Consider the following 24,907-nt stretch of genomic DNA (forward strand, 5'->3'; position numbering starts at 1 on the left):
GCATCTGCCATGAACATGGACATAAATGTATTCAGGAACCGTCGCAACCATTGTTAGGAAACAATAATAGAGACTCTGCCTACATCCTTTCAAATGCTTTGTTTTAAAGACTGGATCATGCTGTGATGATACATGTGCGTTTGTTTTCAGCCTTACCTCACTTCCTCTTCTATCCGTGCGAGACGCTCTTTCAATGCGTGGATCTGAGTGTCTCTCTGCCGCACTGTCTCAATCAGGTAGCTGTGCGGTTGCTGGGCCAGCTGAAGAAGCTTGTTGGCCGCCTCCAACTGGAAGACACAAAATTTCTTGAACTTAAATGGACAGATCAACCAAAAATAACAATTCTGCCATCATTTACTCACCCTCGAGTTGTTCCATATCTGTAAAAATGTCTTTGTTCTGATGAACACAGAGAAAGATATTTGGAAGACTGCTTGTAACCAAACAGTTCTTGGCCACCATTGACTACCATAGCAGGAAAAAATACAATGGTAGTCAAAAGTGCCGCAGAACTGTTTGCTTTCCTACATTTCTCAAAATATCATCTTTTGTGTTCAACCGAACAAAGAAATTCATAAAGCAATTTTTCCTACTATGGTAATCAATGATGGCCAAGAACTGTTTGGTTACAGAATTTTCATTTTTGGGTGAACTGCTCCTTTAAGGTTGTCAGCTATCATTATGTTGAGGCTGGTTTAGGGGTTAGTAGTAACAATAACTACATTTTCCCAATAATTCACAAAAAAACACAACGTTTGTTGCTGTTATTGTTCCTTATTACATACATCTGGAATACTTGATTATGATTGGCCACTTGCAACATTCCAATGTATGTTATTCCAAGATAACAACCACCTAAAAAGGTCAACTGGGCTCTTTGAATAATTACAAATAAATTAAATATAGGCTATATACCCAATTGATGACAAATGATTAAACCCTTAAACATTGTCTTGGCTGTGCATTATCCCTTGAAAAAAACACCTGAACAGGTTATACAAAACAATCTAAAGAACAGTATTTTCATCTGCCAAATAAAAAGTGAAATCTCTATAAGCAAAGCCATCAGTCAGCGACTGTCAGAGGTGATAAGATTCAGTGCATAAAACAGAAGATGACATCTGGACATGTTCACAGGTGAGCTCTTACTATCTTTGGAAGCAAACGTCTGTGCTGCAGTGGCAGGGTGGGGCTCCTGATGTCTGCATGCAACGAGAGGTTGCTGCCGTGTGGGTGGCTAAGTGAGCAATCTGAGGAATTTTTGTAAAGAAAACTTGGTTTTCTTTCGCAGCGAATTCAGAAAGACATACAAAGTATCAATCCGTCATGTCTGACACAGGTAAGGTCTGTTTGCCAACAGTGGAGGCCACCTACATGGTACACTCATTACCATTGCTCAACAGCTGCTCCGATTGGCCGTGGCATAACCAGAGTGTCTGTCTGATACGGCAAAAGAACAAGGGCAATCGCATCAGTCCTGCTTTTTTATTCCGCCCCACGAGAATGTGAAAGAGATAAAACACGCGTCCGGGAAACGTGATGTGTGTACACAGGGTACAGAAGCATGGGCCAAATACAATACATCAACACGCAGATGATTCAGGGCCTTTGTGAGAGCATCAAGCATGACAGTTACGGTCTACTATGATCTTTTTATGAACGTTTTAAACAGCAATGAAAAGAAAACCCTTGCAGCTCAGAAGTTATGTCTGAAGTGAAGTATTTAGACAGGAGGCAAGTTACTTGTTTCTCGGGTCGTTTTAAAAGATGCAATTAAGTTTACTTCCCTGTGGCCATTCCCTGTAAGTGCGGTGAGCCAGAACAAATGATCACGCATCCAAACCGTTTTTTCACAGCACCTTTCTTTTAAGACAATGATAATTACACTTGATGACCAACCATGTATCATTATTACTTTTAAACTCAGTGGATCTGTTTATCCATTCATGAATCATTTTACTTTAAGCCGAGAACAGCGTGTGCCAGGGTAAAAATGTGGTGTAGGAGGGCAGAGAGGAACAAGCACAGACTTGTGATGCTACTTTATTAAAAGTTTATCCTAACTAATCCAGAGACGGTCTCTATCAGCTACATAGCACTTTCTCTGGCCATTCTGACATATCTGTATTTGACATTACACTTGTCTACCCATGGGTAGATGGCCACTTTTGGAATCTCTACAAACTTGACCTGACCTGACTATGAAACCGTGATGCAGTCAGTGCCATGTGTATGACATATCAAGAAACTATTATTTTGACTGGCAACTGTAAAACAAACCAGAAGGTGCAAAGCTCTAATGTCAGATCAGTCTGTGAGCCAGACAAAAAGAAGAGAAGGGATCAGGATTTTGGTTTAGGCATTACAGAAGAATTATGGAATGCTTTATGCAGGTGTTATTCCAGGTATAGTTAGTAATAATCCAGGATTTATTCATTTTACCTTCCTAAATCAGCTTTGAAACCATTCAGATTAGAGAAACTAAGCAGTATTTTATCCTCTGCTTTATACAGGGGTTGGACAAAATAATACAATCTACTATTGTTATAGGGGTTAAAAGCTTAATAGCCTAACTGTTTTGTGTTTTTTAAAAGCAGTCTTCACAATTATGAGAAGAGTGAGCAACAGGTTCCCTGCTTCAACAGATCTTTTTTTTATTAAAGGCAAATGTTCAACCAACACCTTATGAATAACGAGATATCACCTGTTTTCCTGGTATCCAACCCGTATGGCATTTACAAGTAATCTTTATTTATCATTTTACTTGGTAAAGGAATCTGGTAAAGATTTTATCAAGAGGTAGACTCTTAAAAATAAAGGTGCTTTACAATGCCATAGAAGAACCTTTTTTTGAAGAAGCTTTAACATCCAAAGAAACTTTCACAAAAGGTTTTGTGGCGAAAAAGAAAGGTTCTTCAGATTCTAAAAAGCTAAGAAAAAGATGGTTCTTTAAAGAACCTTTGACTAAAATGTTTTTTGTGGAACCAAAAATAGTTCTTTAAAGTGCCTTGATTTTTAAAGAATGTGTGAAGATATTTGAGAGTCTGAAGATCTGCCTTCTGGTTAATTTTACGAACCAGAGGTAGGGCTAAAAAACAAAAATCTATACTGATTGACATAAAATATATTGTGTTCAAATGGAATCAGTGTGAAGAAATCAGAAATGATTTCAAATGAAATCAGAAAACAGTTGTATACCTCTAGAAAAGATAACATGCTAAAACTGCATCTGTGTAGATCACAGTGATTCATAAATTCCAGGGTTTCCCCATCTTTCCAGGGTCTACTACCCAATGCTATCTAATCTATAGGTTTGGGTGAGCCTGACACAAAAAGTCAAAGATTCTGGTATTGTGGTGTGCCTCCGATTAACTAGGTTCCAGAGCAAATTACAGTATGCATGTTATCACAAGTAATATGCAATTTGACATGTTTTTACTAAACACTAAGTGTTTTTCTTTATTATAGGCAATATATCCTCCTATCTAGGTGACAGTTGAAGTGCTATTAATCACCCACTGAAACAGATAACATGTTCTAACTGACAGCTCCACAGTGCAAGGGTTAAAGTGTCTATAGAAGCTTCGTACATTTTTAAGAAACTTAAATTGGCAACTAACTTAGGGTGCCTATAAAGAAGTATTCACCCTCTGCAGTGGTATTGTTTTACATTCAACTTTAACAACTTAAACAAGTTCAAAGCCACAGAAGTGGCCCATCATCCACAGAAACTTATAGGATACGTATGGTTGGTTTGGTTTGTTTAACTTCATGTTATGCACAGATCTATCAGCATATGACATCTAACCACCATGAGACTCATTCAAATGCCTAATGAATCACTATTATTGTACTGTAATGACATACGCTGATCAGTCTGTGTAGCACCACATGGAGCCAAACAATAGGGTTGGGGAGTAGTTTTGGGAGATTTCACATTACATCTTTAAACACTTGCCTCCCTTTGCCACTTGCCCATAAAGCTGTGACTGGTAAGCACCCAACAGTTGTTCCATTACAGTCTCTCCATCTCAGCCTCTGGCTCCAGCTGTCAATGGTCTCTCAGTGGCCTCCTTCACAAGTCATCTTTTACAGTCTGCTGTAGATTTACAGTTCTGACATACTCTATTTCTGACTTTGTGATTAGCTGTAATCCTGTAAATATTCAATAACCTAAACTTGTTTGTACCCATTCCCTACTACTGACTCTTAAAAAGTTGGACCTTCCGATTACAGGCATACTTGCATTACAATCAAAAGCAACCTATTGACTAAACACAGGTCATTTTGACTGAACTATGCATTATCTCCCATTCAGCTGAAAGCAGCAGTGATAATTTGTGTTATGGGAGTACGTCACCATGAAATCAAATTAGACATTCTTATTTTCTTATATTCTTATTTTGATGGAATATTGCAATGTTTATTATAAAGATTACCCAACTTTATAATATTTACATTAAGTCATTTAGCAGACACTTTTATCCAAAGCGACTTACAAATGAGGCAAACATAATGTTAATATATACCCATGCTATTTTTTATTTATGTGCCTTCATAATCTTTAATGAAAATCTAATTATCTGCTTCTGCCCCCGTTATCTCTGATGACATCTGATGGCTTCTCTGATAACATAAATTTAATGGCTTAGGTAGAACATCCATTAACCCCTCCCTCAACTGTTATTTTTCTTGTTTGATTTTAGACTTCACTTACACTACACTTCACATAATCATTATTTCTAAGATACTACAATAAAGACAAATTGTATGTAGATGTGTATAGCCAGAAAAGTGACAAATGGACTTTTTCTGTAGACACTTAGGGACAATTATAAACCCTATCAGAAGTTTGCCAGTGGCACCTATGTACTGATACTGGAAAGTCTTGTAACAGTGCAAATGTACGTTCTTTTTGTTTCTTTGTATGTGAATTTCATTGCTATTCACAGTGATGTACATTAAGTGATCATCTAAAACTTAACTGTAACGATTTACTCTATGACAGGGGTACAGAGGTATAACCATATGAATCCATCAAAGATGATTAAAATAAACAGAAAGAGAGCAGTCAATGTGCCGGTTTAAATGTAAACACTGCAACTCGGTTTTATTACTGAATGGTTCAAATGTTAGAGAATGTCCTCCAAACTCTAGGGAGATTTTGTTACTTGCCATTTTAAGCAAAGACGGTTGACTGTGGTTTTGTGGGGGTTTGACCATGGGCTTACAATACAGATATATGCAAATAAAACAGACATTATGTGAAAGTGAAAACTGAAAGCCAGTTAGGCACCGGAACAGGCTGTGTGTACTAAGGTTTATAATACCATAGGCAATTCATTTCAAATGGAAATTACCAGCTTTATGTTGATTTGCTATTGGTCGGTTGTTTGGATGCATTATATATTATATTGGTAACACTTTACAATAAGGTTTCATTTGTTAACATTGGTTAATGCATTAACATGACACTAACAATGACCAATATATATTTTCAGAATGTACTAATCCTTGTTAATGTTCTATTGGAACTGTTGGATCTACAGTATTGACAGAAATGTACTATAATATACATAACTATGTCTTCAGAAGTGTATAAAGACCATACATAATAAAGCATTATGTTTTTAGTACCTTAGAATGAGCTATTTCTATCTACATACACCACGGGTCCCCTTTCATGGAATTTGCCATGTTGTTTCTACAGTAGCCCTAAATGCACAAACTGCTCTACAGAGCGTGTTTCATAAATATGTTATCTCCTTCGGGAAAGAAGCGAAAACGTGACGACATCTTAGTCCTTTGTCAACCACCGTAGTGCTTCGAAAGGGAGGGGGAGCAGCGTAGTGAGCCGCTAGTTGGAATTTGCAACCTCACCGCCGCTAAAAATCACACAATGGTCCTTTAATAGCAATACAATTATTCATGCTAACTCACGGTGCTAACTAAAGGCCCCCAAACACCAGTCAAACTCATAACATGCACGTATACAGTAAAAGGTCTGCTTTGGATGTTACTCTCTTCAATGCAGAAAATGACATGCTCTTTAGCCTACCTCAGGGCATATGTCAAAAACTGTCGTCAAAATCCTTTCGTTCACTGAGATCACTTTCGCTTCAGGAGCTAATTTTGTATGTCAAAAGTATGCTTGCAGGTACAAACCTGAGGGTTTGTTATTAGGGCTGTCACGATTATTAAATAATCGTCTCATCGTGATTGTTTGACCTCATCGCGATGGATTCAGATCATCGCAATTATTGCACATCTCTATAGAAGACACTATGGGGAGCTGTAGTGCATCTGCATATTGCATATTTTAGTGTATATATTGTAACTAAAGCATGGTAATACTTGTAAAATGTACCACCAAAACACAATCACTTTAAAAAAAAAAAAACTAATGCATTTACCATAAAAATAACCTGCAGTACAGTTTAATATTATTTAAGCTAAACTCAGCGTGAAAACCAGCCTACCAAAATTTCATTAACAGAAGTAAAATTTGATTGTAGTCTTGTAAGTGAGAAAAAACAGACTAGAAGCTTTGCTATGACTGATAGCATTTTAATGGTGGCTTCAATTCACTCCTGATCAGTTTACTTAATTTACAAGTATTTGGTGTTTGTATTATTGACAGGTAAAAGCCTAAACCTTAAACCAGGGGTGTCAAACTCATTTTAGGGTAAGGGCCGGATGGAAAGAAAAGTGACAATGTGCGGGCCGAATCACCTTTCTTAAACCATATTGCACCAAATTACAAATTAATGAGCAAAAAAATAGAAAATACTGTTCTGTAAAAGGTGCATTTAATAAATCCTCAGAACTGTTCAATAACACTCTTATTCCTCTTTGAAAAAAATAAAATGTTGTTTAAGTAAAGGCAATCAAAACCCTTTCCTTTAAATATGAATATTTTTTGTCAGATACTTTTTAAACTAGTAATGACAAAATAAGAAAAAATGCAACAGACTCTATTTGTGTACAGACGCGTTACATTAAATATGAACCATACAAGCTATACAATATAAGTCACTAACTAGAAAAACTGCCTTAACATATTTAACAACTCAGTAGTACAACTTCACTTTAGATATGAACATTAAATATATACTAGAAATTTCCTTTAAAAAAGAAAAATATATAGATCGCATCTGTAATGCATTAAGTTTGACTTCATAAAGCAGACGCATGATTTTAATTCCTCCTTCCTGACACCTGACATCTCTTCTCTTCAACCAGTGCATCCACATCAGCAACCAGTTTTTGAGCAGTTGCCACTCTCATAATGTCATTTAGATGTCTGTGTGTGAGTCGAGAGCGCAGGTTGGACTTGTTAATGTTCATTACCGAAAATGCCTGCTCACAGAGGTATGTAGTCCCGAACATGCTGAGAATTTTAGAAGCAAAACCTGTCATTTTGGGGAACGTCGGTCCGAGGTGTTGGTAAAATATATCCACAGTGACCATTGCGAATTTGTCTTTCAAAGATGTGTTGCACTGCAGTTCGATTAGTTCCAGTTGGAGTTCCTCCGGTACATCTGTTGCGCTCGCAGTAAACGGTGAACGGAAGAGAGAGAATTCCTTCTCAAGTTCACTGAAGACCTGGAAACGATGCTGAAATTCATTCTGCAGACCAAGAATTTTTTCTTTGTATTTGTCCATGTTGTCTTTGTCGTGAGCGGTGTGCACAGATTTTAAAGTGGGAAAATGAGCTGGGTTGCCTTGGGAAAGCTGTGTCGCCCACAGATCTAGTTTCATCTCAAATGCGCGAATGCAATCGTAATATTCGGTCACGACTTTGTTGCGGCCTTGAATCTTAGTATTGAGCACATTTAAGTGCTCAGTTACGTCCACCATAAAAGCAAGATCACGAACCCACTGGGGTTCATCCAGCGCAGTCACAGGTTTTCCCTTGTCTTTCATGAACTGACTGATTTCTGCGCGCAGTTGAAAGAAACGTTTGAGTACGGCTCCCCTGCTCAACCAGCGAACTTCGGTGTGGTAGGGTAGACTGTGAGAAATAGTTTTTTCAGATAAAAAGGCCTCAAATTGCCGATGGTTGAGCCCCTTTGCTCTGATGAAATTGACCGTTTTTATTACCACATCCATAATATTGTCCATTTTTAGGGTTTTGCCACACAAAGCTTCCTGGTGTAATATACAATGAAAATTCCAGAATTCCTGGGTTGGGTTCTCTTTTTGAATTTTCTCTTTTAATTTTGTTACCACGCCTGCCTTTTTCCCGACCATGCATGGAGCGCCATCCGTTGCCACACTAACAGCGCGACTCCAATCAACCTCCAGTCTATCCAGAGCACCAATGAGGCTGGAGTAAATGTCGTTGGAAGTAGTCCTGTCTGTCATCGGAACCAGCTCGACAAATTCTTCTGTGATGTTCAAAGATCCATCAACTCCACGAATAAATAACCCCAGCTGAGCTACGTCGTTAATATCAGTACTCTCATCGAGTGCTATAGAGAAAGCAATGAATGACTTAACTTTGTCTTTCAGCTGACGGTTCAGGTCTCCTGCAAGGTCCTCAATTCTTTCAGCCACAGTATTTCTTGACAAGCTAATACTGGCAAATGCCTGTTTTTTCTCAGGACACACAAGCTCCGCCGCCTTTACCATACACTTCTTGACAAATTCTCCCTCTGAAAACGGCTTTGACGCCGCTGCGATTTCGTTAGCAATCAAATAGCTGGCCTTTACAGCTTCATCAGTCCCTGTTCTTTTTGTGAACATTGATTGCTTTTTTTTCAAAGCTAAAGCTAAATTATTTACTTTTTCTGTTCGGAGCTGTCCAGTGTATTTATCATATTTCTCTGCGTGTATCTCATAGTGCCGTTTAATATTGTACTCTTTTTGCACAGCCACGGCTTGTGAGCAGATTAAACATACCGGTCTGCCGTTGACCTCACAGAAGAAATACGTCTCCTTCCATTTCTCCTGAAACATCCGCCCTTCCAGATCAATTTTTCTTTTTTTGGACATTTTTAAAATCACGAATCCTTGCCGCGCAATTTAGCCGTATGTTTTCGAAATTTAGGCGCCGCTTTAGAATGCGCATGCTTGTTAGGGGTTCCGGCAGAAGCCCAATTAAATGATCAATGATAAAATAAAAAAGGAATAAAACCAAACATAATATGGCAGCGAAAAACTAGCCATAAACTTTATTTAATAAAAAGTAAAAAATAATAATAAACTTTTATTTCATATTTGTATTATTTTTCAAATCATCCCGTGGGCCGTATTAGACGTCTTATGGGGCCGTATTCGGCCCGGGGGCCGTACGTTTGACACCCCTGCCTTAAACATATCACCCAATTTTTTCTGATGTATTTCCAAGAAAAAAAACATAGTCTTTATATTCAGAACAATATGGTCGTTTCAAAGCTGAATAAAAAATGTATGAGAATTAAATGTCAAAGCTCTAAAACAGACAATTAATCGTCAAAGCCCCAAAAGAGACAATTAATCGCCATAATCGCAATGATTTATTAGACAATTAATCGTCAGCCAAATTTCATAATCGTGAAAGCCCTATTTGTTATTCACAAAACATACGTCATGCATGTGAAGTCTAGCTACATGCTTTTCCCTGCCAATTTTATCCACAGCTGCAGTACGTGTGTGTGTAAATGTGTGTCTATACATTCTTGTGTAAAGAGTGAAATGCAGCACCTCTTCAGAGATCTGACTGCTGTGTGTCGTCTGCCGCTCCAGGTCTCTCCTAAGCAGCGTGTTCTGTTTCTCCAGCTGCAAAATCCTGCGTGCCAAGTGAACGCTGCACAAACACACATTCAGAAACCTATGATTAGAGTCTTGTAGACATAAAAACATCATCGACAAACACAAAGATGAGCTCCTGGTTTTCAGAGGCACGTGACCACATCACACTTCACCTTTGCTTCAGTCTTCTCTTAGCCGTTGTAGGAATGTTCGCACCATAACCATAAGAAAACAGAACCCTCTCTGCCTCATCTTCATTCTCCACTGAAAGAAAAGGGGAAAACAAGGATTAAGAGTGTCATGGCTGGACCACCCAGCTAGCAACATGGCCAGAAGACAGAGCACCACTACAAATATAAACATTTTTCTAGCTTCTTATGATATAGGAAGGTTTCTGTATATGCCAAAGTTTCAGATAAAGATACAGATGAGGCCTAGGGACTTCAAGTCATTACAACCAACTACTTGAAACAATTAAGAGTATTAACCAAAATTAAAGACAATTTTGGAAAAAATAATGCATACGGAAAGATTGACTAAATAAGCACAAAGTGCAACAATTCATAGTACAACAATATGGGACGTGGTTTACACTGAAGCTTAAAGGGATAGTTCACCCAAAAATGAAAATTCTGTCATCATTTACTCACCCTCATGTCATTTCAAACCTGTATGACTTTCTTTCTTCTGCAGAACATGAAAGTAGATATTTTGAAAGATTTTGGTAACTGAACAATGGTGGTATCTATTCACTTGCATTGGTTTTGTGTCCGTACTAGAATAGAAGTGATAGAAGTGAAGGGGTACCGCCAATGTTCAGGCGAAGGTCATTCAGGTTTGTCATTTTCTCATTTTGTTGGTCCGTTTTGAAGTAGTTGGAGAATGTCTGTGAGCACTGTTTATAAATCAATCTCTGTATGTTATGTTCATGACACACATTCATTCTGTTATACAGTATGTGTCATCTAAAATTGTTACATTTTTTAATTTAATAATGATTTATTGAATTATATAGGGGAATATTATATCATTATATAGGTGACTTTGGTTTCATTTCAACTGTCGACTCGGGCTCTGCATTTGTTGCACGTTACTGATTTATCATCATTTACTTTATTTATTTCTTTCATTCACTATTTTCCTTTTTTCATGTAGCTCTAAATGATGCTTTTTCACCTAATCTGTATTTAACCTAATAGGACTAAAAACCTGTTGTTAACCTCACGAATTAAAAAACTTTACTGGCCTTTCACATTACCTCACCTCAGCTCATATTCAATGACAGGTTTATGTAAGGATAGAGCCCTAAGGGTGTTTTGTGAAAGCACTTTCAGCTCTAATTTAGCATGGCATTTTAAACAGACAAGCAGCGCATTTAACATGCTTCAAATGTTGACCTCATAATGTGACTTATTGTACTAGTAAATCATTACTGTGTTGTATAATGCGGTTTAGCAGCAGAACTGTTTCACAAACAGTTGTTTTACAACATAACACAGATTCTTGGTAAGCATTCATCTGACCTATTTTAGAAAGGAGTTGTCTTTATCAAAGTAAACTCGTAAACAGAAATGGTTAACGAGATGATGGCGATAAGGGATCAGAATGAAAAACGTAGTGAGCTGGACGCATAGGTATGCCTGAAACTGTTTGTCAACCTACCCGGCACAGTGCATGCACAGCCCGATGTGTTTTTTGGTTTTATACCATCTTTGTACTTCAATTACAATGACTGCAGTATGATTTACACTCATGTCTTACTTTCCGCAGCCTGCATTGTAACATCATCCAGCTCCTTTTCCAATCGCTCATACGTTTCCAATCGTGCCTGCTGTTCAGAATTCTGAGCTTGCAGTTCAGTGATGCGTTTCTCTGATGATGATTGCAGCCCGTAAAACTCTTTTGTTAGAACCTGCACAAGTTGATCGAGAGAAGGACAAAGACACAAAGGCAAACTGAGTAACAAGGGTGGTGTCATAACATCCTGTTCCGAGGTTTTATGATGGACACAAATATGTGCAATCATTATTCCATAAGGTGAGATGGGTTCAACCCTTGTCTAGTGTTTGGTGTTCATATGGCAGCTTAGAGGAGACTGAGTAACCTCATATACCAGAATCACATACAGGTATGGCAAATTTGGAGTCAAAACTGAAAATGTAACTTCTCAGAGAATGTACAAAAAATGCAGGAATAGCCAGAAATGAATTTCTTATATGCAATTTGGCTGGTTGAAAAAATTTGTTTTAGAATATGTGTATCACGTACCTCATATGACATGATTAAACAATGTGGAAAAATGACACTAAAGCGCTACAAAACAGTAAAATATATCAACTGTAAATGAACCTTTTAAAAGTAGTGATCTTAGTATAGTGAAGTAGTCAAGTGATGAAAAAGTGACACGTCTAGGGATATTTTCACATTTAAATAAAATGTGGCAGAATAATCATAAAATAATAAGTTTTGCTGTATTCAGCAATTAACAGCTTAAAACATTAAGTGAAAGGTATCTGGTAGTTAAGCCAAATAAAAGCACAATGGTTATGTTCTATGTGAATGCATCATGATGGTCTGTGGTTGGTATATGCATTTGGTCAAGATGTTTGTTTATTTTCTAGTGCCTTTCCTCTAGTTTTTTCTGGTGTTTTTCACACTCAATTTGACAGAGGCTGAGGTTCCTGGATGTCTCCTCCTGGACCATCTGGGCACGCTCCAACTCAAAGGTTTTCAGCTTCACCAGGTTAACCAGCTCTGCCACCCTGCTGTCTGAACCCAGCTGCAACTGCCTGAACCTGGACACAAGCACGGAAAGGGAAAATGTAAGAGCATTTATATTCACCCATTTTATCGCTAAGAATCATCAGTGAAACATTCAATTTATTTCATAACTTTGTTTTAGATTCACCACAAGTGATTTTAACAAATTAAAGAAAAACTTTTAGCACAGCTGATTCATTACATTCTGCATGCTAGTTATTGTACAACAGTCTCTGCCTTGGCTCACCTCAGGCTAAATTAAGCGATTACCAAATTTATATGGATGCCAAGCTTAGATGTGGCTGCCTCTGACGTGCAAGGTATATTTCCTGGGGCAGAAAGTCAATGTTTTATATATAAACCCCAAATCTCAACATGCCCAAACACACCGAGTATCTGTTTGCATCCACCTACAGATCGCTGAAGTATTAAACCATTTTTATCTTTAATTGACAGAGCCCCAGGGGTTTTGGTTGAAACTGTCACCACACCTATGGAGGGGCCAAACTGGCAGGTCAAGATTTCCCTTTTGTTTACATGTAAGCAATGTTGCAAGAAAATGACATAATTGTGATGACCAACACCTACAGAAAAAAATGGTGACAAATTGTATGTAATTCGAAAACTCCCAATCATAGATTGTGGAGTGAGATTGTGTGGGTATTTATTGGTATAAAGTCAATTAGGTTTATTTGTTTGCATAAATTCTGAAAAAAGGGTGAGGACACCGTTAGAACAGTTTGTTGTAAGGAGTGGTTGTCTGGGACTAATGCAATTATATATATTTAATTCGTAATGAAAACATTCCATTGTCTTTTTTCTGGAACCCTAAAAACACAACAACTTAAAACTTCGATTCAGCTTCATTTGGTTTCTTGGCATGATGCAACGCAATGCAACACTTATCTCTATTCCCCCCTCCCCCACTTCAATTTGCCAGCCCAAAATAGAGTTGCCGGACCATAGACTCGACCTCTCAAGTGCGAGGGGTAAGAGAGCATCTGTCATTTTTGCCCTCAATCCAGCTTCTCTGTGAATGTGAGCAATCCGTATCCCTGGGTTAAAAAACGCAGAGTATGCCCAACAACTGTGCACGGAGTATCTGCTAGTATGCAAGGCATGTGCCTGTAGCTCAGTGACACCGTGAGCCTCTAACATGGGCAAATAAGGGCTGACCATTCAAGAGGAAGGGGAGGGACAACAACATGCACTTCTTTAGCCACCTTTAAATATACTGGATACATATTAGAAATCTAAACAAATGGAGTAAAAGAAAGAAATTACATGAGAGCAAGTAAATGATAAAAGTATTTGGGTTTTTATTAGTGCTGTCAATCGATTAAAAAAATAATCTGATTAATCACACTTTTTTCTGTGATTAATCACGATTAATCGCACATAACATTCATGTTTTTAAATGTACTTGTACATTCTAATAATTTCACATTTAATCTCCAAATTAATGTAGAAACAACAGATTTCTTAAAGAACCTCATTTTATGAATGAAAGGCAACATTCTGATATTAGTACTGCAACTGATGTCTCCATTAAATTGATTATTTTTTAGCTCTTATGTCTAAAAGGTAGGAAATATACAGAAATTGAATTAAGTTCTCAAACACTTTACAGTCTTTAATGCTAAATTCTACATTAAATACAGAATTAAAGCTACAAAACACATTGAAATCCTCTTTTCTTTTGTTCTTTGATTAACATTACTGACAGGAGTCACAGCAGCAGGTTTAAAGAAGTAGTTCACTTTCAAAATAAATGTTCATTATAATTTACTCACCCCCATGTCGACCAAGATGTTTATGTATTTTTTTTCTTTACTCGAAAAGAAATTAAGGTTTTTGATTACAATGGACTCCAAATGGTTGAAGGTCAAAAGTGTAGTTACAGTGCAGCTTCAAAGGGCTTTAAACGATACCAGACGATGAATAAGGGTCTTATCTAGCGAAAAATCTTATAAAATTTTAGAAAAAAAATTCTAAAAAAAATAAAAATGTATATGCTTTATAAACACAAATGCTCACATTGCTCTGTTCTGCGATGCATGTTCATGATGTCACGTAATACGTAATTAATGAGCCGAGTGAACGTGCAAATTCACTCCCTGGCATAGATGCCGCTTAATGAAAAACAGAAACACGCCGGTACACAAGGTGGCACTACGCAACTTTATGCTTCTGACACTCGCTTGTCACACAGAAGAATTCATCTTGGTTCCTCTTCGTCAATTGTGCTCGGGAAGACCGTTTTGTGCTTGAGCTCCAGGCACGTGAACAAAAACCAGCAATCTCATTGGAAGGCCAGTTTTTAACGCGGTGCATCAAACCAAAAAAACGAGCCAGAGGCGTTAAAAAAGAAATGACGCTTTTACGCCTGCTGTTTTCCGCATTGGTATGCACACTCACATTGGCGCCCCTTGTTTAGTCATAAGGCATTAAACATCGACGATAAACGCACGCGTTTATCGTCCCTGTGTGGACGGGCCCTTAGGTTACACATCCACCATATTCGCACGGGATTATATTATCTGGGGACCTTGTGTGATATATAAATGACCTCCCCACGTCTGTATTTCATGTGGCGCATTCGCACGGGATAAATGAAGCCTGCAATTTTACAAATTTACTGACTTATTTCCTGGATGTGATGGCAAGGCTTTGCATATAGTCTGGTGTCAATAACATGTAATTTCAGTAACAAGGGCGTTTTCAGTTCTGACACTTACAGGATGTTTGCTTGAATACGATTCCCTCTTATATAACAAAAGCACGGGTTAAAATTGATGTCTTAATTCATCGCTCCTTTAATACTGATGCGCTGTCTGCAGGGCTGTACAAGCGTGACAGTCGTGGATTTGTCTGCATTTCACTATACTAGGACATGAACACATGAACTTTATCCACAGAGCTGTCCTGAGTGAGAAAAAAACACTTGGCAAAAACAGGAGAGCCACAAATAACACTGGCCACCATTGACTTCGACTCTATGGACAAAAAGAAATCTGCAGAAATAAGAGTCATATACATGTTTTGAATGACATGAGGCTGAATGAATAAAGACAGAATTTTTAAATTTGGGTAAACTATACCTTTAAGTAAATTTTAAATGAAGTATAGACCACTTTGCAAGATGTAAACACTGGTCCAAAAGCACTTGCGGTTTGATTTTTTGTTTAATTTTTTCAATCTTACATAAATTATTAAATGTTAAAGATATTCATTTAACATTATGATTCGGTTAAAACTGTTCTGTTGGTTGTATTTTGTTCAAACGTTTGTGTATAGCATTAAAGGGATACTCCCCTCAAAAATGAAAATTTAGTTGAACACAGAGAAAAATATTTGGAAAAATGTTAGCGACGGACATTTCTGGGGAATCATTGACTACTAGTAGGAAAAATGATTGTATAATTTTTTTTGTTCTGTTGAACACAAAATGAGATATTTTTGAAGAATTTAAAAAAGAAACAGTTCTAGGGCACCTTTGAATACCATTTAAATTTTTCCTACTATGGTCTACCCAGAAATGTCAGTTGCTAACATTTTTCCAAATATCTTTCTTTGTGTACACCAAAACAAAGAAATTTCTACATTTACATTTATGAATTTGGAAGCCGCTTTTTATCGAAAGCTACTTACATTGCATTATACTATACATTTTTGTTTCTAAGTATGTGCAATCCCCTGGGATTCGAACCCACGACCTTGGCGTTGCTAGCGCCATGCTCTAACCACTGAGCTACAGGAAAGCTTTGGTTTATACATGTTTGAAACATCTTGGAGGGAGTAATTCATGAAAGAATTTTTAAAAAACTCAGACTGGAACTTCTGGATTAGCATTGTTTATGTCTTCCAAATTGGTCTATATCTTTAGGCAAATGTGAAACAAAAAGTCACTACTGTCTTCACTTCAGTATTCTGACAAATTTCTGAGTGAAATGGAATATCGAATGAGAAAAACAGAGGGTGTGGTTTGTTGTTTACACTGCAAATCCAGTACCTCAGAGATGACGTATTTTTGTAGGCTAACCTGGAAGCGCCTTGACTGAAAGCCTATGCATTTTTCGAAGATCGCAAAATATAATCTCTGTGATAACAAAGGTTTATGATGTTTTCACGTTTTGTCTATCAAGATAATCTTTACAAATTACACAACATTTGTTACTTTTGAAGCCGAAATACATTGGCAGATGTAAAAAGTTAACACGATGCTAAATAAACAGACTACACTTAAAAGGGTCATATGACACGGCTAAAATGAATGTTAATGTTTGATTTAGATGTAATGCAGTGTACAGTATATACACGATTTAAGGTTAAAAAACGCTGTATTTTCCACATTTCGTGCATGTTTGCATCTCCTCTTTGCCCCGCCTCTCTTAAACGCACAGATTTTTTACGAAGCTCATCGCTCTGAAAAGCGAGGTGTGCTATGATTGGCCAGTTAACCAGTGCGTAGTGATTGGTGTAATACTGCAAGCATGTGACAGAAATGTGACGCCTCTTACCATATTTGGAACATCAGGTTCCAAAGCAATTGTACTGACAGGTACGCCCACCTTACTTGCGTATACATTTGGGCGGTCTTAGTCAAATCATACCATGACCTGACGTAGATTTGTGGGGGTGTGGTTACACGAGGTGTTTCAGGCAGGTCTGGGTGAGCATTTGCTTTTAGATAGAATGCATCTTTTGGTCCGACACTTTCATTTTTGCAATTTTACGTGTCTAATACATGCATGGGCAACTTATAACACACCAAAGACACAGAAAAACACGTATCCATGCCATATGAGATTATAATGGGTGTGTTGCATGTCATAGAATGAAACGAGGTTTTGTTTACCACAGACCTTATTTCGGGCAATTCACCAAAAACACATAAAAAAACCCCATAGACTTTGGAGCGATGTAACCGGAAGTCCTAAAATGCTAACTCGCTTCTGGGTTTTGCATACAAAAATACGTCACCTCCTCGGCTCCCTATTGACTGGATATAGAAAAGCGGCTGTTTCATTTCGAGATAGAACTGGCAGCAGACTGACAGTTGGAGGGGAGGAGTTAAAGTATGTCTCACCTAAGCAGTCAAACTGACATCAGGATTGCCACTAGATGGTGGAATTGCATTTTCAGATTTTGATTAAAGCACAGGTACATCCTTCATAAAAACTGCACTGTTCCAAAAAAAGAATTTTTGGTTAAATGGTGACCCTAAATTTTATGGAAGTCAGCCACCCTGGTCTCTAGATATTGGTATCTGCTATTAAAAAACACATCACAGCTAGTCTTCTTAAATATCTGAATAATCGCCTTAATATATTACAAACTAAAGCACAATGAAGCCATTTCCTTGTTCCTTAATGACTAAAATCACACCTACAACAACAGCTGTTTCACTGCAAAAGATCTAAGTAGTAGATAATAAACAAAAAAATGGAAATATTTGCTTTTTGTTCAAACTGTCTAGGCCAATGTTTTGACTGTGTAGGCAGGCATGCACCAGCAGAGCATGTCAAAATACAAAATGCAAATACCTGTGTTCTTTTCAAGCCAGTTTAACATGTTTTCTCTCATCCATGGCATTTAGTCCTATTAAAACCAAAAGCTTGAATCCTACATTAGCCTGTCAGAGACAAGCCAGTGACTCACTGCTTTATGGTCTTAGAAACGACTTTAAGCAGACTGTACTCGCTCTAGACAAGTCACCCCTAGTTTCTGTTCGTTTCCATTTACCACAGCCCACTGTCCAGAACCTGATACTGCTCTCATTCAAGTTAAGACACTGATCTTCACAGCGCAAACACGTGGACTTGGCTTTGTTTTGTTTTTTTGACTATGGAATGATGAACAAAAGGCATGTTAAACATCTCTGACACACTCGCTCCAAAGCCGTGGGAACATTTACTGTACGAAAAATTTCTCGGCTCCGAAACCAATTACAGCTATTATAACTACGAGGAAAACTATCAGCATACTTTGAAATCTTGGCTTTGAGTGTCTTTTGATTTGTCATTGGAAGGTATTTGTTTCAGACGAGAACCAGTATTTGCATAGTGAAACACTTTTTTTTTCAGGAGACGGTGAAAGAGGCATGTCTTCTGATATTGTATCAAGTGCTTATTATTGTTCCTGAACAAAACAGTAACACCCAAACATCGCTACACCCACTTTTATTTACAGCGACAATATATGGTCATGTCAGTCAACAGTTTACTCAAAGATTACTTGATTAGGTCTTTGAGGAATCCAGCCAAGCTTGAAAAGTTTGAACAAAAAAGACAGACAAGAAAGGTCATTTTCACATGTTTACGAAACACACGCGAAGACAAGCGCAACGTTAGTGCAACGTTTTTATATACTTTGTGTTTCTTAAAATAAAATACAAAATTCTGTTTTCATTGAAGTTGTATTTTCGTGATGCATCCAACTGTGACATTTGTACTGTAATGTGCATCATACTGTTCCAAATGTTCATCTATAAAATTGCTATTGTGTTTTAAAATTCCACAGAAAATTTAAAGTGGAATCTACTATTCTGGCACCGAAAATGTTATGGTTCCCACACATTCAGTTGTCACGCGTCTTTTCCTCTGAACAATGAGTGTTGTTGAGAAATCCTGCACTTGTATTTGTTCATATTTTCAAACAGTGAATGAATGGCTATCAGAAGCCCATGACAGCCAGTAATTGTGAAGTATATGTGAAAGGTGTGTATGAACTCACTGATCTAAGAGCTGATCATATTTGGCTTGGGCATCTCTCTCTGCATTCAAGGCTCTTTCTTTCTCAATGACTGCATTATCCCGGGTTTCACGGAGGTTTCTGAAAGAATAACAAATACATACTCAGCTGGGTAACAATACTGTGCATTATGCAGCAGAGATTATGGCATTAAGAAAGTGCTGATGTCCACTGCAGCACAGCCATTTCACACTATATAACTACAGAAAATCGAAATCTATCTATTTATTACGTAATAAAGCAAATAAAGCTAATTAAAATAAACATTATTAAATCCAAGTATATTCATTTACAGCACACGCTTTTATTTAAAGCGGCATACAGTGTATTGAGGGTTTTCATTGTATTAGCTTGTGTGGAATCAAACCATTGATCTGGTGTTGCTAGAACCATTCTCCACTGGTTAGGAAACAGAATCTATTGTTACTTGATACTGTATAATAAATCTTGCTCTTATAGGTGGAGCTTCACTTTTGTAAAATGTTCTTTGACAATGCCATTCCACAGCACAAAAGGCACATAAGAATGGCAACGGTTAAACATGTTTAAAAGTTGATTCTCATACACACGTCAGATAACTTTTTATTCTAATGACATCATAATGAACATAATAGTAATAAAGACAAGTAATAAATATAATTAAAATGTGTTTTGTTTTTTCATTTTTTAAATTATTAAAATGCTCAATGATAAAACTATTTTGACTCTGGCCACAGAGAAGCAAATTTATTAAATCAATTAATCTAATTGTATAACAAACATAACACGGTGTAAGGATTTCCACACTTTTAAACATTTTAACATAAATGACTTCAATCTCTTATCATTACAATATAGGATTGTAAAAAATGCAGATACAATTTCTAGCCAATAAAATATTTTAGATCTAGGCATTAAAAACTTCTAATATTAACACATATATCTAATATCTAATAATTATATAATATGAATATACACTGCTTAAAAAAATTTAAATTAAGGGAACACCTAAATCACTTTAAATCAATTAACAAAATATCCAGGTTAAAACTCTTCACTTTGAAAACTCTTCACAATAAAAACCAAAATCGGCAGGAATTATAGTAATATCACTGTAAACATAATGAAAATAATGGCTGATTCAGCTTGTTTGAATTTCATCCCAGTAACTCTTAAGTCAGTAATATGCATGGTCCCACATGCCCGTATGAACTCCCAACAATGTCTGGGCATGCTCCCGATGAGATGGCACATGGTGTCCTGGGGACAGACTTGAATCAGAGCATTAGTGAGCTCCTGGACAGTCTATGGTGCTACTTGATGGCTTCGGATACATGAGATCCCAGAGGTTCTCAACTGGATTTAGGTCCAGGGAACGTGAGGGCCAGTCAATGGCATCATCATCCAGAAACTGCCTGGAGACTCTGGTCACATGAGTCCGGGCATTATCGTGCACCAGGAGGGCTCTGCACTACACCAGCATAAGATCTGACAATAGATCTGAGGATTTCATCCCCATACTTCATAGCACGTGGAGGTCTGTAAGACCCTCTAAGGATGGTCCTCCTCAGACCACCCTTGCTGTTTCCTTTCCAGTGTAGCTGCTGTCACTTTTATTTGCACCAAAACAAGTGAAAATGGTTCACAATCACTTATACACTTATGCAGTGTATTATATTAATTATAATTTATATTCATATCTAATAATATGAACATACATGAAATCTAAATCAAATTGTTATATTATAACCAAACACGGAAAGGAAGTTAACTTCGGGCCAGGCGTGTGTGCAAAGAGCTTTCTTTTCCCACGATGGAAAGAACAGTATTTACTCAAGACTGATGAATTAGATGAGGGCATGAACTCACCTGTTTTCTCTCTCGTACATCTCTTTTGATGCCTTTTGCAAGCTCTCTATTTCATGACTGGTCTTTAGCCGAATTCGCTCCAGTTCATCACGCAGTTTGTTTTCATACTCAGTCTTATAGTGATCTCTGGTGGAGGGAGGACATCATTACACAATTGTGTTACAATGTGTTTCTAGATTTAGACACACCTAAATCTAGACCTTTAACCCAGCCATGCCCAAAGTCATACTATCCCTAAATATTGATTCAAAAGAAGATAATCTATATACCTAGATGCCACATATTTTTCATAGGCGTCTTCCCTGGCCTTCTTAGTGTCCTCGAGCTGGGTGTGCAGTCTGTCCAAACGGTCTTCTTGATGAGCACAGCGTACATTAAGCTCCATGTTCTGCTTGTTTAAATATTCTTTATCCTTCTGCATTAATGTTACTGACTGCTGCAGGGTGGCCACCTTGAGATAAAAAGGACAGAGAGCGGAGGTAAATTGAGTCCAGTAAGACAGAGAATTGACATTGGAGACATAAATTGACATCACATTACCTCTTTATTTAGGTCATCCCTCTCTTTGGTCACAGCAGAATGTGTGAGGTCCAGCATTTCAAACTTCTTTCTCAACTCTCTCACCTCAGTTTCATACCCATCTCTCTCCCTAAAGAACAAAACAAAGCTCACGTCTTTAAACGCACACATATAAAATCGTGTTTTTAAGGATTTAACATTAACAATGTATGTACACACACATACATCCAAGCATTAAAAGAGCAGTTCACCGAAAATGAAAATACTGACATTATGTCTGTGAAGTGGACTGTGAAGCTCCAAAAAGATAAATAAAAGCAGCCTTGATTTACACAGTATTTAACTTTATACAGCTTTGTGAGAGGGACTTCACTATTGCTTAGGAGATGGGCTTCAATATTGCTCTTTTAATAAACCTAAGTTTTGTACATTCATTCTGTACAAATTATTCCGAATCGGCCCACTTCGTAAAATAGTTACAAATACCCGTGAGATCAGGCTGGGTCAGCATGTTGTAACCTCACCGTTTGATTTTGTCATAATTCTCTCGTTTGTAATCTCCTTCCTGTATAAATTGTTTGGTGTCAGAAATTTCCAGTGTGAGTCTCTGACAGCGGATCTCCAGCTCAGAACGTGCTCTCCTCTCCTCCTCATAACTCTGGTCGGAATATGGAAGCAATGGATGTCAAAAATAGAGACATTCAAAAAGTAAAAATTGACCTTTTAGTCTTGTAGTAATTGTGTAAACCTGTTATACCTAGTGCTGCGTGTAATATTTAGGAGGATATACTCACAGAAATGCAATATAATATACATAACTATGTCTTCAAAGATGTATAAATACCATACATAATGAAGCGTTATGTTTTTATTACCTTAGAATGAGCTATTTCTATCTACATACACCACGGGTCCCCTTGAATGGAATTCTACAGTAGCCCTAAAAGGACAAACTGCTCTACAGAGCGTAATACATTATTTCCTTCGGCAAAGAAGCAAAAACGCCATCTTTGTTCTGTGAGAGCTGCCATAGTGCTTTGAAAAGCGAAGGGGTGAAGTGAGCTGTTGGTTGCAATTTGCAACCTCACCACTAGATGCCGCTAAAATCTCCACATTGTTCCTTTACGGGCATTTGGTCATTAATATCACAACTACTAAACCTTTTAAACTCATGGTTAAAAAAAGGTTCAAGTCATGCGCTTCATGAAAATGTTGAATGGTGATGGCGAATATATGAACTAGAGTGAAGAATTCAATTCAATAAATTAAGACCGGTCCTGTGTAACCAATTTGTAAAAATCTCATCAGTGTATAACATTTCTTTTAACCCAAACACAACTAATTATTTGTATTCAAAAGACATTTGGATTTCTCACACCTCCATTATTGATCTTAATTGGTTGCGGTAACTTTCCAGATCCTCGGTCAGGTCTGTCTTTTTCATCTGCAGCTCAGTCACAAGAGCCCTCAGAGGGTTCACAACATCATAAAACCGAACCTACATCAACAAAATATGCATGACAAAACTCAGTTTCTTGTTCACTTAGTGGGATAACCAAATACCACCAATACGCACCATCTTTATTTTTAAATAAAGCTCAAGAACATAACCCTATGCTTACTGCCACATATTCAGGGATGGAGAGTTTGTCTTCAGGGACTTCCTTAAGCTCAGTGTACTTCTCCTCAGAGAGCTCCAGGTCCCTCAGGCTCCTGCGTAGGTCCCCTGCTCGCTCACACAGCTGATGGTTCGTCTCTTCCAGCTGCTTCTGTCTGAGCATGATGGTGTCCATCTCCTGCTTCCTTAGGGCTTGCTGCTTCCTGCAAAACGGACACGATCAGAAGACACATTTCTTATTGATCTGCGGCATTATGATTTTTTTATTGTTCATGTAAATTTACCTGTTTTCATCCTGCTGTAGTTTAAGCTGGCTGTCCAGACGCAAAGTAAGCACTTGTTTTTGATGAAGAGCATCGTTCAGCCTTTCATCCAGCTCCTCTATCTACAAACAAATGTAAAAAAATAATCATTACATAACCACAGGTAAACTGAATAAAATTATGATGACTAATTCGCAATAACGTTTTTTTATGTTAAGATGAAACCGTCCATAGTGAACCATTTACCTTGGTAAGGTGGTCCACTTTGAGGTTGTCTATGAGCAGATTTTTCTGTGACAGCTCTATTTTCAGTTTTTGAAGGTTATGTAGCAGCTCTTTTCTCTCCAGGAGCTGTTTTGTCACCTTCCGTGCACCATCTTTTTCATCGGAGGATGAGATATCCTCTGTGGGGACTGTTGTCTCCAGACTGATGTCCTCAGACTCAATGGAGCTAGAGATGTTTGCTGTCGTCGGGTCCTTCTGCTTTTTAGGTGGCATTTCGACAGATGTACAGTTCTACTCTGATAGTTCTAAGAGACTTTTAATGTGAGAACATCACCTGATGCAAAACACAATACACATCCTTAAGACGTTTAGCACAACACAATTTTTCATTGTTTCTCTCCAATCACATAGAAATTATAATGTTATACATTTATCCCATTGACATAAGCTGTGTTTGAATTCGCCCCGTATCTCCTATATAGTGCACTAAATCGGGTGTCTGCCATTTTGTAGTGTTGTCCGAATTCTGAGTAAACAACTCATTCCCTACATTTGTTCACTGCTTTTTACCCACAATGCATTCTGATTTTGAGTTTACATCCGATGTACACTCACTCATATTTCCCATGATACAACGCGAATCAACCGTTTGATAAGAATCAGCTGGAGAAGAGTGACCATTTGCCACGAATGTAAGTTTATACACTTGCGTTTTTTCTTGTTGACAGTTATTTTCTACTTTTTGAGAATAAACAGATTAAATGAATGTTATATATAGCAGTGTTTTATTTAGGGATGCACCGATATGTAAATGTTGGCCGATAACGATAACCAATAATTATTTAGCATTGGAAGTCGATAACTGATATATGGCCGATATACCATGGTATCTAAATTTTTATATAAAATTCCTTAAGACTGAAAAGGCAAAATGTGGACAACTGCTTTTATTTGAAAACATTGCACTGCAGAAAACAAGTTCTCTTTTCCCCCCTGAAAACCATGTATTAAGCCTACTTTAACTAGTTAACGATTATTTAATCTTCAAACTTTTCTGGTATCTTTTTTATTTAATAAACAAATTATAGATGTTCTTCCAGAGCAACCCAGAAAAAATGTTCTTAATAGCCAGGTGTCTAACAGGTCTCAAGACAAAAAGCATTCAGAGAGCAGTCTGATTCAAACA

The 24,907-nt window shown here is 37.5% G+C and overlaps 1 protein-coding gene and 1 non-coding gene across 2 annotated transcripts in view; both read right to left on the reverse strand.

Annotated features, from left to right (window-relative positions):
• Positions 1 to 24,907, reverse strand: part of pibf1 (progesterone immunomodulatory binding factor 1) — a 34,090-nt gene that overhangs the window by 7,834 nt on the left and 1,349 nt on the right. Inside the window, exons 2-15 of the mRNA XM_057331391.1 lie at positions 23,743 to 24,055; positions 23,518 to 23,618; positions 23,238 to 23,436; positions 22,994 to 23,113; positions 22,140 to 22,273; positions 21,637 to 21,745; positions 21,366 to 21,547; positions 21,097 to 21,222; positions 19,231 to 19,329; positions 12,364 to 12,530; positions 11,497 to 11,646; positions 9,909 to 9,999; positions 9,688 to 9,790; positions 157 to 287 (exon numbers count right to left, since the gene is read on the reverse strand). Of these exons, the coding sequence (XP_057187374.1) occupies positions 157 to 287; positions 9,688 to 9,790; positions 9,909 to 9,999; positions 11,497 to 11,646; positions 12,364 to 12,530; positions 19,231 to 19,329; positions 21,097 to 21,222; positions 21,366 to 21,547; positions 21,637 to 21,745; positions 22,140 to 22,273; positions 22,994 to 23,113; positions 23,238 to 23,436; positions 23,518 to 23,618; positions 23,743 to 23,994 (1,964 nt within the window). The 5' untranslated portion in view covers positions 23,995 to 24,055. The remainder of the gene's footprint in view (positions 1 to 156; positions 288 to 9,687; positions 9,791 to 9,908; positions 10,000 to 11,496; positions 11,647 to 12,363; positions 12,531 to 19,230; positions 19,330 to 21,096; positions 21,223 to 21,365; positions 21,548 to 21,636; positions 21,746 to 22,139; positions 22,274 to 22,993; positions 23,114 to 23,237; positions 23,437 to 23,517; positions 23,619 to 23,742; positions 24,056 to 24,907) is intronic.
• trnaa-agc (transfer RNA alanine (anticodon AGC)) lies at positions 16,183 to 16,258 on the reverse strand. Its single transcript has one exon. It is a non-coding gene; the product is annotated as a tRNA-Ala (tRNA).

This window comes from Triplophysa rosa, linkage group LG4 (genome assembly GCF_024868665.1).
Source record: "Triplophysa rosa linkage group LG4, Trosa_1v2, whole genome shotgun sequence".
In the NCBI taxonomy this organism is placed as follows: Eukaryota; Metazoa; Chordata; class Actinopteri; order Cypriniformes; family Nemacheilidae; genus Triplophysa; species Triplophysa rosa.